The sequence below is a fragment of the Mesoplodon densirostris genome, chromosome 5, assembly GCF_025265405.1.
Source record: "Mesoplodon densirostris isolate mMesDen1 chromosome 5, mMesDen1 primary haplotype, whole genome shotgun sequence".
In the NCBI taxonomy this organism is placed as follows: Eukaryota; Metazoa; Chordata; class Mammalia; order Artiodactyla; family Ziphiidae; genus Mesoplodon; species Mesoplodon densirostris.
In genome coordinates this window covers 148,285,538-148,299,363 of record NC_082665.1, presented here as the reverse complement: position 1 = coordinate 148,299,363, position 13,826 = coordinate 148,285,538, and the positions used below count along the sequence as shown (strand labels likewise).

At 36.8% G+C, this 13,826-nt stretch overlaps 1 protein-coding gene across 6 annotated transcripts in view; it reads right to left on the bottom strand.

Annotated features, from left to right (window-relative positions):
* Window positions 1-6,601: 6,601 nt before the first annotated feature.
* CEP70 (centrosomal protein 70) overlaps window positions 6,602-13,826 on the bottom strand; it is a 93,355-nt gene continuing 86,130 nt past the window's right edge. For all 6 annotated transcript variants that reach the window (XM_060099625.1, XM_060099620.1, XM_060099623.1 and 3 more), the window contains 6 exons: window positions 13,259-13,429; window positions 11,301-11,447; window positions 10,951-11,119; window positions 10,673-10,787; window positions 9,579-9,658; window positions 6,602-7,274 (listed from right to left, as the gene is read on the bottom strand). In XM_060099625.1, the coding sequence (XP_059955608.1) occupies window positions 7,213-7,274; window positions 9,579-9,658; window positions 10,673-10,787; window positions 10,951-11,119; window positions 11,301-11,447; window positions 13,259-13,429 (744 nt within the window). In that variant the 3' untranslated portion in view covers window positions 6,602-7,212. The remainder of the gene's footprint in view (window positions 7,275-9,578; window positions 9,659-10,672; window positions 10,788-10,950; window positions 11,120-11,300; window positions 11,448-13,258; window positions 13,430-13,826) is intronic.

Sequence of the window (13,826 nt, the reverse complement as noted above, 5' to 3'; positions counted from 1 at the left end):
TCTGCTGTTTTGAGTGACAAATTCTCATAATAAAATGGGACAATTGATGCCTGTCCTATCTACCTCACAGTGGCATTGTAATGTTCACTAAACAGACAAGTTGCTTAAAAATGATAAAGTGCCAGAGGAGTAGAAGGGAATGTATCATATATCATGTCCTGAATATCAGCAGCCCTAAAACTACTACTGAGCAAGATGGCAGACAAAGCAGACAAGTGAAAACCTATCCTTCCTCTTCTAAACACATAGAAAACCTAGTTAAACCATGAACAACATTTATTTTAAACATGGTTGATTAAAAAGTAACACAGGTAGGACTTCCCTGGTGGCGCAGTGGTTGAGAGTCCGCCTGCCAATGCAGGGGACACAGGTTCGTGCCCCGGTCTGGAAGGATCCCACATGCCGTGGAGCGGCTAGGCCCGTGAGCCATGGCCGCTGAGCCTGCACGTCCGGAGCCTGTGCTCCGCAACGGGAGAGGCCACAACAGTGAGAGGCCCGCGTACCGCAAAAAAAAAAAAAACACAGGTAAAGTTCTGGTGATGATCCAAAGAGCAAATCTACAGCTGGGTATAGGAGTTGAAGGGGGTGTTTTGAAGAGAACCAGAATTTTAGCACACACCAGAGAGAAGGCAAAGCTACTATGTAAGGCACAGGAGCCTGAAAAGTTTTGTCATCAGAAAATGCCTTTGCTGCCAATGAGGACAAGGAGTTGGTTGTTAGCAGTGGGTGGAAACAATCACCTACTCTCTCCTACAGGACCACGGGGTCTGAAGTTACACACAGTTGACTTGGTGTGGAGACCTCGACACCTGGAAACTAATGTGAAAATTGGTTTAGAACCTGGAACCATGTGAAGCCCTGACAGAGGCAACCACAAAACTAGCCCTTAGGGTTGTCATGCCCACCTAGGGCACATGTTGGACCACTGTAGCAGATAATTCCCACTAAAGGGAAGCTCACAGGCAAAAATTATAAAAACAAAAACAATTTTAAAAATATGAAGCACATGGGAATACCAACTGAAAAATGGCCACTAGATGTATTTCAGCAAGAAGGAAAACGTAACATTAAGGCAGAAGTGGCACATGGGAAACAACGGAGAGCAAAGAAATCTGTAAAATATGTTGGTAAACCTACGTAAGTCTTGATTGTTTAAGAAATGTAAACAGGTAAGCAAGCAACCAAAAATGTTTGCAAATACTGGGTTCAGAAAGCCAGTGGCACTGAAATGCTAGTACTGACATCTAAGGAGGACCATGAAGCTGGTTCAGAGGAATCTTAAAGTCCTTATTTAAGAAATTAAAGATAGTTTTCTATTTTAAAAATTAATTATAAGTATGTGGCAGTTACTAGTTTGTTACCTTTCAGCTCCAAATCAACCCATCTTTGCCCTGCTTTGATACTAGAGACACCACAGCCTCCCCTCCTTTGCCAGGGGGCTTGAGGTTAGGCTTGCCAATTGAGGGCACTGGAGAGACACTGCAAGGCCAGAGTGGGAAGAAGTGGCCTTTCTTTCTTCTACTGAGGCGCTTTTTTCCTGGCTGTGTGAGGGCCATCCTCGGTTACCAAAGCACTGCCACAGTTTACTCTTGGCTCACGCCCTTGGGCTTTGCAAACATAAATACAGCCTTCATGGTTCAGCACCATCCAGCACCCTCGGCAAGTTTCTTTGCCACAAGTTGGTTGCCTGCTCCTATAGCAGCCAGACTTCTACTCAAGGGTTTACATCTCAGCCTAGTGGGAAGGCAATTTTTAAGTTTCTAAGTTCCTTCCTTGTTCACTCTCCTTTATCCCTGGGGGTAGTATCTGCTTTCTGAAGTCGCTACTGCATACCCCTTAGAGTCTTCTTTTCTCCCCTTTTAGTAGGTAACTACCGTTACTAGTTAGCCATTCTTGTTTTAAATTTTTCCTGTTAGGCTACCTGTGCAATGTAGTTTCTATCTCCTGACCTTGACTAAGTGTATATTAAAAATTTTAAGATAACCAATAAAATAGAGTAACAATAGAAAAATCAACAGAGCTGAAATATAAAACTTCCAAATCAGTAGTGAAGAAGAAAAAAAAATAAAGAGAAATTCAATACCCCCCCCAAAAAATAGGAAAGAAAAAAGTAGCATAGAAAAATATGATAAATAGAAAATATAAAAGAAGATAGGCAAAAGACTTCTAAATATATTTGTAATCACAATAAACCCACTATTAAAACCTGCAAAGGGGTCAAATTCCATGAAAATAAAAAGTACAGCTATATGCTATTTACAAGAGGTTCACTTCAAACACACAGAAGTGTTGAAAATAAAAGGATGAAAAAGATATACTCAAGGGTAGTTTAGATTTGTTTATAGTAATGGTAGCAAACATCATATTTAATGGTGAAACATTAAATGCTTTCCTTTTGAAATCTGGAATAAGAAAGGGGTGCTTCCTATCACCACTTCTGCTCAGCCCTGTATTGTGGCATATGTAGTTGGGCAAGAAAAAACAGGTATATCTGACCAAAACTGTTGTTATATACAGATGATATGATCATGAGCATAAAAATCCAAAATAATCTAAAGATATACTGCTAGAGCTAATCAGAGAGTTTCTAGCAAGGTTGCTAACTGCAAAGTTAATATTTAAAAATCAATTGTAGTTCTCTGTTCCTGAAATAGTTGGAAAATGAAATTTTAAAAAGATAATTTATAAATGTATAAAAGATCAAATACTATGAATATATCCAACAATAATCCCTACAGGAAAATTATGAAACTTTATTAGAAATGTTAAAGGGAATCTAACCAGATGGAGAGCTATGTTGTATTTGGAGTTTGAAGACCCAACGTTACAGATGCTGATTTTCCTCACTGATCCTATGTTTAATGAAAAAAAAATCTCAATATGTAGTGTGTGTGCATGTGTGTGTGTAACTTGATAATCAGATTCAATACACATGGAAACACTAAGGGTGGTAAGCCTTCAACTGGATACCAAAGTTTATTTTAAATTTAAAATAATGAAAACAGTGGGGTACTAGTGCAGGGAGAGACAACTGGACCAAAAGAATAGAAAAGAGAGTCCAGGAACAGACCCATTCACACACAGATATTCCATTCATGACAGAGGTAGCACTATGAGCAGAGGGGAAATAGATTTTTCAATAAATGGTTCTGAGATAACTGGGTATCTATGACGGAAAATGTAAAAATGGTCCTTTACTTATACCACATTAAAAAAGTCAAACAACTGCAGGTATATTAGACTAAGTGTGAAAGGCAAACGTGTACAGCTATAAGATAATATAAGAGAATAACTTTACAACTTGTGACTAGAGAAAGATTTCATAAGACACTTAGAGCACTAACTCTAAATCTCTACATCTTTAACTATACTCTCTATATTAAAATTAAGTTTGTCAGTTCATAAAAAGAAACTAGAGGAAAATGGAAAGAGGACATAGAATGGAAGAAGACATTTGCAACACATATAACTGTCAAATGGCTCATGTCCAGAATATATAAATAACTCTTACAAGTCAATAGGAAAAGACAGACTGTCCAACAGAAAAGTGAACCAAAGATACATACAAGCACTTCAAAAAATAAATACAAATGGCCAATAAACAAAGGAAAAGATGTTTAACTTCATTAGTAATCAGGAAAATAAACATTAAAACCACACTAAGCTCTATACACTATACTGGCAAAAATAAAAAATCTGACTTACCCAAAATTGGTCAAGATATGGAAAAGTGGGAACTCTCATACATTAATGGTGGGAGTATAAATTGGTTCAACCACTTTGGAAAAGAGTTTGGCATTTTCTTCTAAAGTTGAAATATACATTGTCTATCAAAGTTGCACACTATACAACCCCAGAGGCTCCATTCACATGGTTAGATGTGTTTTACTCTAGGACCCAGCAATTTTACTTCTTGCATACTGCTTCTAGGAAACCTGCACACAAGCGAACAAAGATGCACATACAAGAATGTTCACAGCAGTAGCTCACAACAGCCAAGAACTAGAAACAACCCAAATGCCAATCCCTAGTAGAACAGACAAATGGATTATGGAACATTCATAGAGGAATACTAGACACCAATGAAAACAAATGACCTGGACCTACACACAACAACACAGATGAATAGTACAAACATAATGTTGAACAAAAGAAGAATTAAAAAGAACATATACAATATGATTCCATTTTTATGAAGTTCAAAAATAGGCAAAACTAAACTATCTTGGTTTAGACGTACACACAAAACTGGCAAAACTATTTAAAAAAACAAGTAAGTGATTAACATAAGTCAGGCTAATGGGGGAAGGCACATATGGTATGTGGGGGAGGCCTTTTGTAGTGCTGGTGAATGTTCTGTTTCTTGATTGTTGCATGGGTATTCACTTTATAATCATTCATTATACTTGACATTTATGGTTTTTGTCATACTTAGCATATGTGTTATATTTATAACACACAAAAAAGATTAGTGAAATAGGACTTCCCTGGTGGTGCAGTGGTTAAGAATCCTCCTGCCAATGCAGGGGACATGGGTTCGAGCCCTGGTCTGGGAGGATCCCACATGTCACGGAGCAACTATACATGTATGTCAACTATACGTCAATAAAATTGTAAAAAATCAAGAGCTAAATAATGGTTGCAGTACTTATATTTTAAATAATTAAAACTGGATAAAAGTAGACCTGATAGAGAGGGCCTAATGTTCTTCCTACTACAGCACTGTCCCTTCTCAGTGGCCATCCAAAAACACTTCTAGGCCTCTGAGGAAGAGTTTGAAAACCTCTGTTTTAAACTAAGAGTTAACCACAGGCTCTTAAACTAGCTGACAAAATTTAGATTAACATAATTTTTAAATTATATTTCTTCCATGCAAATCAAAACTATAATGAGGTACCACCTCACACCAGTCAGAATGGCCATCATTAAAAAGTCTACAGGGCTTCCCAGGTGGCGCAGTGGTTGAGAGTCCGCCTGCTGATGTAGGGGACGCAGGTTCGTGCCCTGGTCCAGGAAGATCCCACATGCCGCAGAGTGGCTGGGCCCGTGAGCCATGCCCGCTGAGCCTGCGCATCCAGAGCCTGTGCTCCACAACAGGAGAGGCCACAACAGTGAGAGGCCCGTGTACCACAAAAAAAAAAAGTCTACAAATAACAAATGCTGGAGAGGGTGTGGAGAAAAGGGAACCCTCCTACACTGTTGGTGGGAATGTAAATTGGTGCAGCCACTATGGAGAACAGTATGGAGATTCCTTAAAAAACTAAAATTTTGCCATACGATCCAGCAATCCCACTCCTAGGAATATATACAGAGCAAATGATAATTTGAAAAGATACATGCACCCCAATGTTCGTAGCGGCACTATCTACAATAGCCAAGACATGGAAGCAACCTAAATGTCCACTGACAGATGAATGGGTAAAGAAGATGTTACACACAGACAGACAGACAGACACACACACACACACACAATGGAATACTACTCAGCCATATAAAGAATGAAATAATGCCATTTGCAGCAACATGGACAGACTTAGAGATTATCATATTAAGTGAAGTAAGTCAGACAAAGATAAATATGATATCACATATGTGGAATCTAAAATATGACACAAATGAACTTATTAATGAACAGACTCACAGACATAGAAAACAAACTTACGGTTACCAGAGGGGAAAGGGGGTAGGGGAGGGATAAGTTAAGAGTTTGGGATTAGCAGATACAAACTACTATATATAAAATAGATAAACAACAAGGTCTTACTGTATAGCACAAGGGACTATATTCAATGTCATATAATAAATAATGGAAAAGAATATGAAAAAGAATGTGTGTGTGTGTATATATGTGTATATATATGTTATATACACGCACATATATATCTCTATAACTGAATCATTTTGCTGTACACCAGAAACTAACACAACATTGTAAATTAACTATACTTCTATTAACTATACTTGACATTTACTCTCTGCTTTCCACTATGCTGCTTCCCAGAAATTCTTTCCAGTATTCTACATGGCAATGAACAAGAATAACTGAGAAGTCTCCCTAGGCCCGTTACTTACAAAAGTGGGGGGCTTCCCTGGTGGCGCAGTGGTTGAGAGTCTGCCTGCCTATACAGGGGACACGGGTTCGTGCCCCGGTCCGGGAGGATCCCACGTGCTGCGGAGCGGCTGGGCCCGTGAGCCATGGCCGCTGAGCCTGTGCGTCCGGAGCCTGTGCTCCGCAACGGGAGAGGCCACAACAGTGAGAGGCCCACGTACCGCAAAAAAAAAAAAAAAAAAAAAAAAAGTCGGGGTAGGGGGTGAGGGAGTGGCAGTAACCAAAAGTGGCCTCTGTACTCACGGATGTGAAGCCAAACACCTGTCCTTTAAGAAAAACAGAATGAATATGGAGAACAGAGAATAAGTAGAAAGCATCAAGAAAGCTACTCTTATGTAAAATGCAGCAAAGGTGAACCAGGAAGGGTGCCCAAGGAAGGCTCAGCCTAGTAAGAGAATACGACTCATTACTGGTGAGGAATACAAGTCAAGTCACTGAGAACACTTATGTTTGGAAATTCTTAACAAAAATTTTATTTAAGATTTCATGCCCTTGTAAAAAGTACATCACATCAAGATAGCAAAAAGGACACTTTATGAGAGACTCGCATCCACTCATCTATTTTACCTCATAATTCATTTCCTACCCTAACACGGTAAAAACTTTTTTCCTTCTTCCTTTTGTTCCTTCTGCTCTGAAAGGGCAAGTGTCATGAGGGATATCTTAATAGAATGTGCCATTTCCTTGCCAGGAAAGCAACAGCTTCCTGCTGGCTGGACTAAAGACAGCCACTGGCATTCCTTGTTCCCAGGCCAAAAAACTCTGAACTTAGATGCAACCTTTCTATTACTTGCACTATCTCTCCCTGAGTTTCTCTCTTACACACTGTACTTTAAAACAATCTTACATTTTAAGCACTCAAGAATTGCTTAAGAAATGATTAAAGGATCTAAAGTTAATTTAGTAATTAAACTTAGCAATGTTTTCTATAAAAGAATCTCAAAGTTAATAAAAATTATATGGATGGAGAAGGACTCAACAGAAAGAAGGGGGTGAATTCTGAGAGTATATACATTTTATAACCCTTGTCTCAGAGTAAGATCAATCCTACAAAATATTTAGAATGTTAAGAACGCAATTTACACAGTAAAAATGATTTGTTTTCAGTATGAAGGTATTTTTAATTTCCTTACTGCAGGTACAATGGCATCCAAGTCATCAATTTCTGTAATAGAAAAACAATAATAATAAAAGAATAGCTTTATCCACTGTTAGGCTCAGATGAAATGAGAATCTCTATTCAAAGGCAAACTTCAGACACAAAGGCAACATCACTAGTGCTTTCATGCCCATGAAACTTTTCTCCAATAGTGGTGATGAGTGTATCACTGATTCAGACACAGATGCTTCACAGGGCAAAAAAATGGGTGGTTTTTTTTTGCCCTACAAAAGCATTTGCCTTTTTGCCCTATGAAAACATCCTCTGACTCTGATATTAATCTCATTAGCAGTGTGCTCTTATTAACAGATCCTACTAGCAACATTTATGATATTATGTTACTGCTTCTTTAACTACATGGGTGAGCCTACATGGTGAAACCCCCAGTAGAGGCACTCTCTCTCATGGGCCCCCATCTAAGGACTTAGGGATTTCTTCTCTTGGAACACAGTCCTATCCTAATTCTATGATAAAGATTTCTCATTAGCAGGATGGCTCTTAGGTCTACCTTTTAGGATGAAGCCTATCTACCTAATAGGAGTGAGGTGTCTCAGAGTAAAATCTCAGATGCAGTGTATTATAGAGCTTAGCCTGGTCCAGCCTACAAGATAGTTCAGGTTCTTCTCTGCCAGGTTCTTTCCGAATTTGACTTCTTTTCCTAAGACTATCTTCTTCCAACCAGCCTAAGTTAGAATTCACCATCTGGAAGCTCCTAGCCACTAAGGAAGGTCCTTTCTCTGAGTATGTAGACTCCAGCCCTACTTAAGGTAAGCCCCAGTGGCAGGTTCTCTAAATTCTCACCACTTTCTTCTAGATTATTCTGCTAGTTCACTGTTCATAAACTCACTTCCTTTACATAAAACATGATTCCTTGGATTCCATCTCTCTCCCTCCATGTTTAGCTGGATTTTGATTGTTCTTCCTTTAGCCAAAACACATGACCCATGCTGTTTTAAGCTCCTGACTTCAGTCAGAATTCTTGTCTGAATCCACTCATCAAAATATAGGAAAGGAAAAAAATATGGACAAATCTACAGCAGAGAATTTGGTTCACATCTTACATTGTGGTAAGGTACAAAGGTCAAGTTATTCCCTGACCCGCATTCTAAAATCACACCTGTTGAGTTGAAGCAAATGATCCTACATGAACCATGCTGAGTATCATATCTGAGGGGAAGTTGCTATAGAAGGATTCTGAAATAAGTGTTGCTAGCACACCTATTAAAATGTTTATTAATGACAAGAAACTCATTGTTTAAGTTAATTGCTACCCCAAAGCAAGTAAAATCATATTATTGCAGGAAACAAGGCTCTTTGAGATACAAGGCAACACATTTATACAATTCCACATCTCAAGTTAAACTTTCAAATTACATTTTCCCAAACAACAACAACAACAACAACAAAAAAAAAACACTTTCAATTTCAAATGAGCTATATGGAAAAAAAAAGAATTCATTAATAAATAAATCGCTTTAACCTTTTTTAAAAGTGGGGGTTTTTTTGGCTACGCTGCGCAGCTTGCGGGATTTTAGTTCCCCCACCACGGATTGAACTTGCACCCTCGGTAGTGAAAGCCCAGAGTCCTAATGACCACTGGACCGCCAGGGAATTCCCTAAAAAGTGTTCTTAACAGTAAGATAAATTATTTTTATAGCCATATATAATCACACTTAAAGTAAGAGAATTGGGTCTCTATTTTGCCTATGATTCCTAAGCTAATTACATTTTTCCCCTTTAAGAGATATTACTACTGACGAATCCCTCAATCTGACCAAGAGTGTAAAATGTATCTCTTCCCTTCTACAGATTTATAAATTTATCTCCTTTCTACAGATGTTTACTTTATATTACTTCTCATCACCTTAGAAGGAAATTTAATTTGTATATCTAAAAAACACAGTAAGTAGGAACTATCTTTAAAAAAAAAAAAGAGAGAAGAAAAAGAAGGAGAAGCAGGAAGAAGAAAAAAGACACCTTCCAAGATCATAAATTCTAAGGACATTTCTCATTAGCCAATGACAGAGTCAAGGTTACACTGGGCCTAGCCAGAATAATGTCATTTCTCATTTTAAGGTCCTAAAACAAAGGCAGCCCCCAGCTCCTTAAAGGAGCTTCTCTGTTCTGAAGACTAATCCCAACCAACTTTAACTGCAAGTTAGAAGTTTGTTTCCAGAACTGTTAGTGGTTTCCAGACACTTTCTACCACTCTGGGTAAAAACACTAATACAGTGACTAAGGAGCACTGTTTCCTCAAACCCACTGACATCTTGAGACTCAAAATTTAACCACCACCAACAAAGATCTTACCTAAGATTTCAAGTAGATCATTAGTAAATGCCTGAAATGCTGGGAAAAATTCCTCATGTTCTTCCAATTTGTTGATAATGCTTTAAAAGAAAAAATGCAGTTTACACTGAATTTCCAACTTGCACCTCACTGGACATAGAACATTTCAAAATGGAAGGAAATCGTCTTGCTAATTTAAATATAAGTTTAATGATCATTTACTTCAATCCATCCTTTTTCAGCTCTTTGTTCATCTAGTAACACTTTTCTAAAAAAAAATCTATTATCAGTGTAATCATCTGTTCTAAAGTTAAATCTATATAACATTCCTAATATAGGAACTTTTATGTAGCTTGAGGATTCTTAAGAGACCATGCTTTTATAACATTTTCTAAAAAGAATTGGCTTTTATATCCTGTATTCTATTAAACATTAAGAATAAGTATCAGTAATCAGTAAAACTGTGGGAAGGAGAATAAGACCAATAATGAGACATACATTCCTTTTAAAAGCATCAAGTATCAGAAAACTCAAGTGTCAGGTAAGGGTTCTTGGAAAACTTGCAGAACATATGTTGCAGTATAAAATCTGGGGAAGGGAGGAACAGTATAGCTATAACATTTTGATATTTTAAAAAATATCAAAACATTTTGATATTTTAAAAAAACATTAGGTTTTATGTCAGAGATGCCTAGCTTTTTAAAAAAATCCTTAACATCTTCTTATCAAATAATACACGTCTCATAGTGATTATTTAGTGATCAGTGATTGATGGTAATGTACTAAAAATTGGACTCATATATTCTGAATTCACATGAAGCTGCTAATAAAGTTTGAATTTCTCCTTATATAATTTGGGAACAAGCTTATAGCAATAATGCTGGAGTCCTGACCCACCCTATGTAAACCTATAGGCCCTAGAGTCTACTTTTATCTTGAAAATACTTGACATTCTCTCCCTCCCTAAGGTGTGAGATTATTTTAGATTGTCAAGTTATTTTAAAAAATGCTATTCCAAACAGGAAAGGTAATTAACTTATGAAGTTTTGGAAGTCTTTAATTTTACCACTCCAAACATTCTGGATGGTACTTTGCAACCTTTTCAAACTAAATACCTTTGGAGGTCTTCAGGTCCCAATACCTGCATAACCTGTTCATTCACATCTTCATTAACCAGCCTACACAATTTTCCAACTCTGCTCACCAGCACACACAATGAGGATGAACTATCTGCAAAAGAGAAATAAAAGGATAGGATATTTTAAAAGAGAGTTTTCAAAATCATTAAATCAAATACTTTATGCTTCAGTTAGTCTTGATTTTTAACTACTTTTTGTTGATTTATTAAAAATAATTCTTAAATGGGGGGCCAAAAATGACAAAGGGTCATCACCTAGTTCTAAGAGTTCCTGGAGGTTTCTCACAGCATTGTTCACTTCTCCAAGCCTAGTATAAACTTCATTCATTCGGGGATAGACTCCAGTTAAAGAAGGCACATCAAATAATTTTTGGAAGTGAGAAACAATAGCTCGCAAAATTTGAAAGTCTGGCATATTGCTGTCCTGCCCAAAAGAGAGGAAGAAAAAGATAGTTTACATCTTAAAATTATTCCAAATCTTTAATAAAAACTTTCAAAAGAGAAATAGAGTTCTAGTAGAATATCTATATCCATATCATTATTAGTTTCTAAGATAAAGAGCACATTAAAATGTGAACATTTATGTAAGTGTTAGGTAGTATTACCTTTTCCTTATTTTCCACTTCTTCTAACATGGTATCTACTATAAACAACAGATCTTCAACTTTGACACCTTCATTTTCATCCTGCTTCTTTAAATTATGCCAAGGCACCAGTTCTGCAGATAGTATTTTCAAGGACTTATACAAATCCTTTACGAAAGAAACAATATGCTATTACTGATTTTTAAAGTTTTCATAATAACGCTAATAAAATATAATTATCCAAGCAGGTTTAATATATATATTAACCATCATCATTATTTTTTTTAAAATACCATTATCAGTTTAGAAAAAGTCTGTTAAATTAGTTTTCTCCAGGCCTTACATATATATATATTGATTATCTGGAATCTGGATGTTTAAAGTAATTATATGTTATTTATTAGTAGCATATGTTATTTAAGTAATTATTTTGAATTATTGATGAAAAAAAAATAAGCCTGTCCTTAACATTTTGCCCTTGATTTTTTAAATAACAGATATACTGAGATGTAATTCACATACCATAAAATTCATCCTCTCTAAATGTGCAATTCAGTAGTTTTGACTTATTTACAGAGATGTGCAATCATTACCATTATCCAGCTCTAGAACATTTTCATCACTCCAAAAAGAAACCCTGTATCCACTTACAGTCATTCCCCGTTCTCTCCTGCTCCCAGTTCTTGGGTAACTACTAATCTACTTTCTGTTTCTATGGATTTGCCTATTCTGAGCGTTTCATTAAAAAAAAATGGAATCATACAATAAGCGGCCTTTTGTGACAGGCTTCTTTCACTTAGGATATTTTCAAGATTCATCCATGGTATAGTATGTATCTCCAGGAAAGTTTTTAATTCAAAAGGATGCTAAAGTAATTCGACTTGATTTTCATGACAGCCTACTTAGTTTTCCTGGCCTAGATATGTTGTCCTAATCTATTTAAAACTGTGCACAAGAGGCCGGGCTCCTGAAAGTTTAGAAGTCTAAGACTGGTCAATCAATAAATATTTACTGAGCATCTACTATGTGCATGGCACAGTGCTTGGCCCTTTAGAACAATGCCATCCAGAAGGAATGTAATGTGTGTCACAGTAATATTGTTTAGTATCCACATTTTAAAAAGTAAAAAGAAATAGGTGACGATTTTAATAATATATTTAACCCAATATATCCAAAATATTATCATTTAACAGATAATCAATATTTTAACTATTTTTCTCCATAATAAGTCTTCTAAATCAGGTGTGTATTTTTTTTTTTTTTTTTTTTTTGCTGTACGCGGGCCTCTCACTGCTGTGGCCTCTCCCGTTGCGGAGCACAGGCTCCGGACACACAGGCTCCGCGGCCATGGCTCGCGGGCCCAGCCGCTCCGCGGCATGTGGGATCTTCCGGGATCGGGGCACGAACCCGTGTCCCCTGCATCGGCAGGCGGACTCTCAACCACTGCGCCACCAGGGAAGCCCAGGTGTGTATTTTTATACTTGCGGCACATCTCAGTTGGGACTAGTCACATTTCAAGTGATCAAAAGCTACATGTGGCTTAGTGGTTATTGTATTAGACAGTGCAACTCTAGAATACAGAAAGAAATACAGGAAATTTTTACTTTTCTCAACTTCTTATTTAAGTCCTCCACTTACTTAACACTCTCCAATTAATACCCAGACCTCACATATTAATATCTTTAATCTTTCATTTGGTAAGAAGGCAGTTATCTATTTTAGCAACTCAAGGCAACACATTCAGTGCCAAATAAATGTATTAAACAGTAAGTGCCACCAGAATTTGAAAAAAAGTCAGGAAGTCAGAGCATAATGATACTTTCATTAACCAACGTTTTTCATCAGTAAGGTGCAATTATAAAGAAAAAGTCTATGGTAAAAGCACACCAAATATAAAACTTTGCTTGAGAATAAAAGTATATAAAGCCCATGGACTCCTACAGATTTTCAAAGCCTGTAAAGAATATTCAACCCCTTACCTTTAAGGAAGCCAGTTGATCTGCCCACATTTCTATTATAGGAACAAGATGCTCAAATCCACAATCTTGAACAAGATCTTTATTAAAATGTTGGGCTCCTCCTTTGCTCTGTTTATAAATTATTACTGGAGCTCTTGGATTGTGAATAATTGAATTGATGCTCCTTAATACCTTTAAAAAAGACAGTGTTTTTAGTTGAAATGTTTATCACAAAGTGATATATGTTAAAGGAGTGCTTTACATATCAATGTAACATCATTACCGAGTTACAGATTCATTGGACAGGATTCACCAAAACAAGTGTCTTTCAACGGACTGTACAGAACAAGTGAGTGAAAAATGCTGTGTTATTTTTCTTTTCTTCCCATAGAAAGCTACAGGTCTCCTGAGAATTTGATTTCTGATGCTTATTAACAAGCAGTTTTGTTGTTGCTGTTGTTTGGTTTAGAACATGCATTTCAATGTCTTGCTTCTATTATATTTAAACTCTACTTTGAATTCCATTTTAATGGAAAAAAAATAATTAATTCCCCTTTATTAAATTATTAATGAGCACAGGAACATAGTC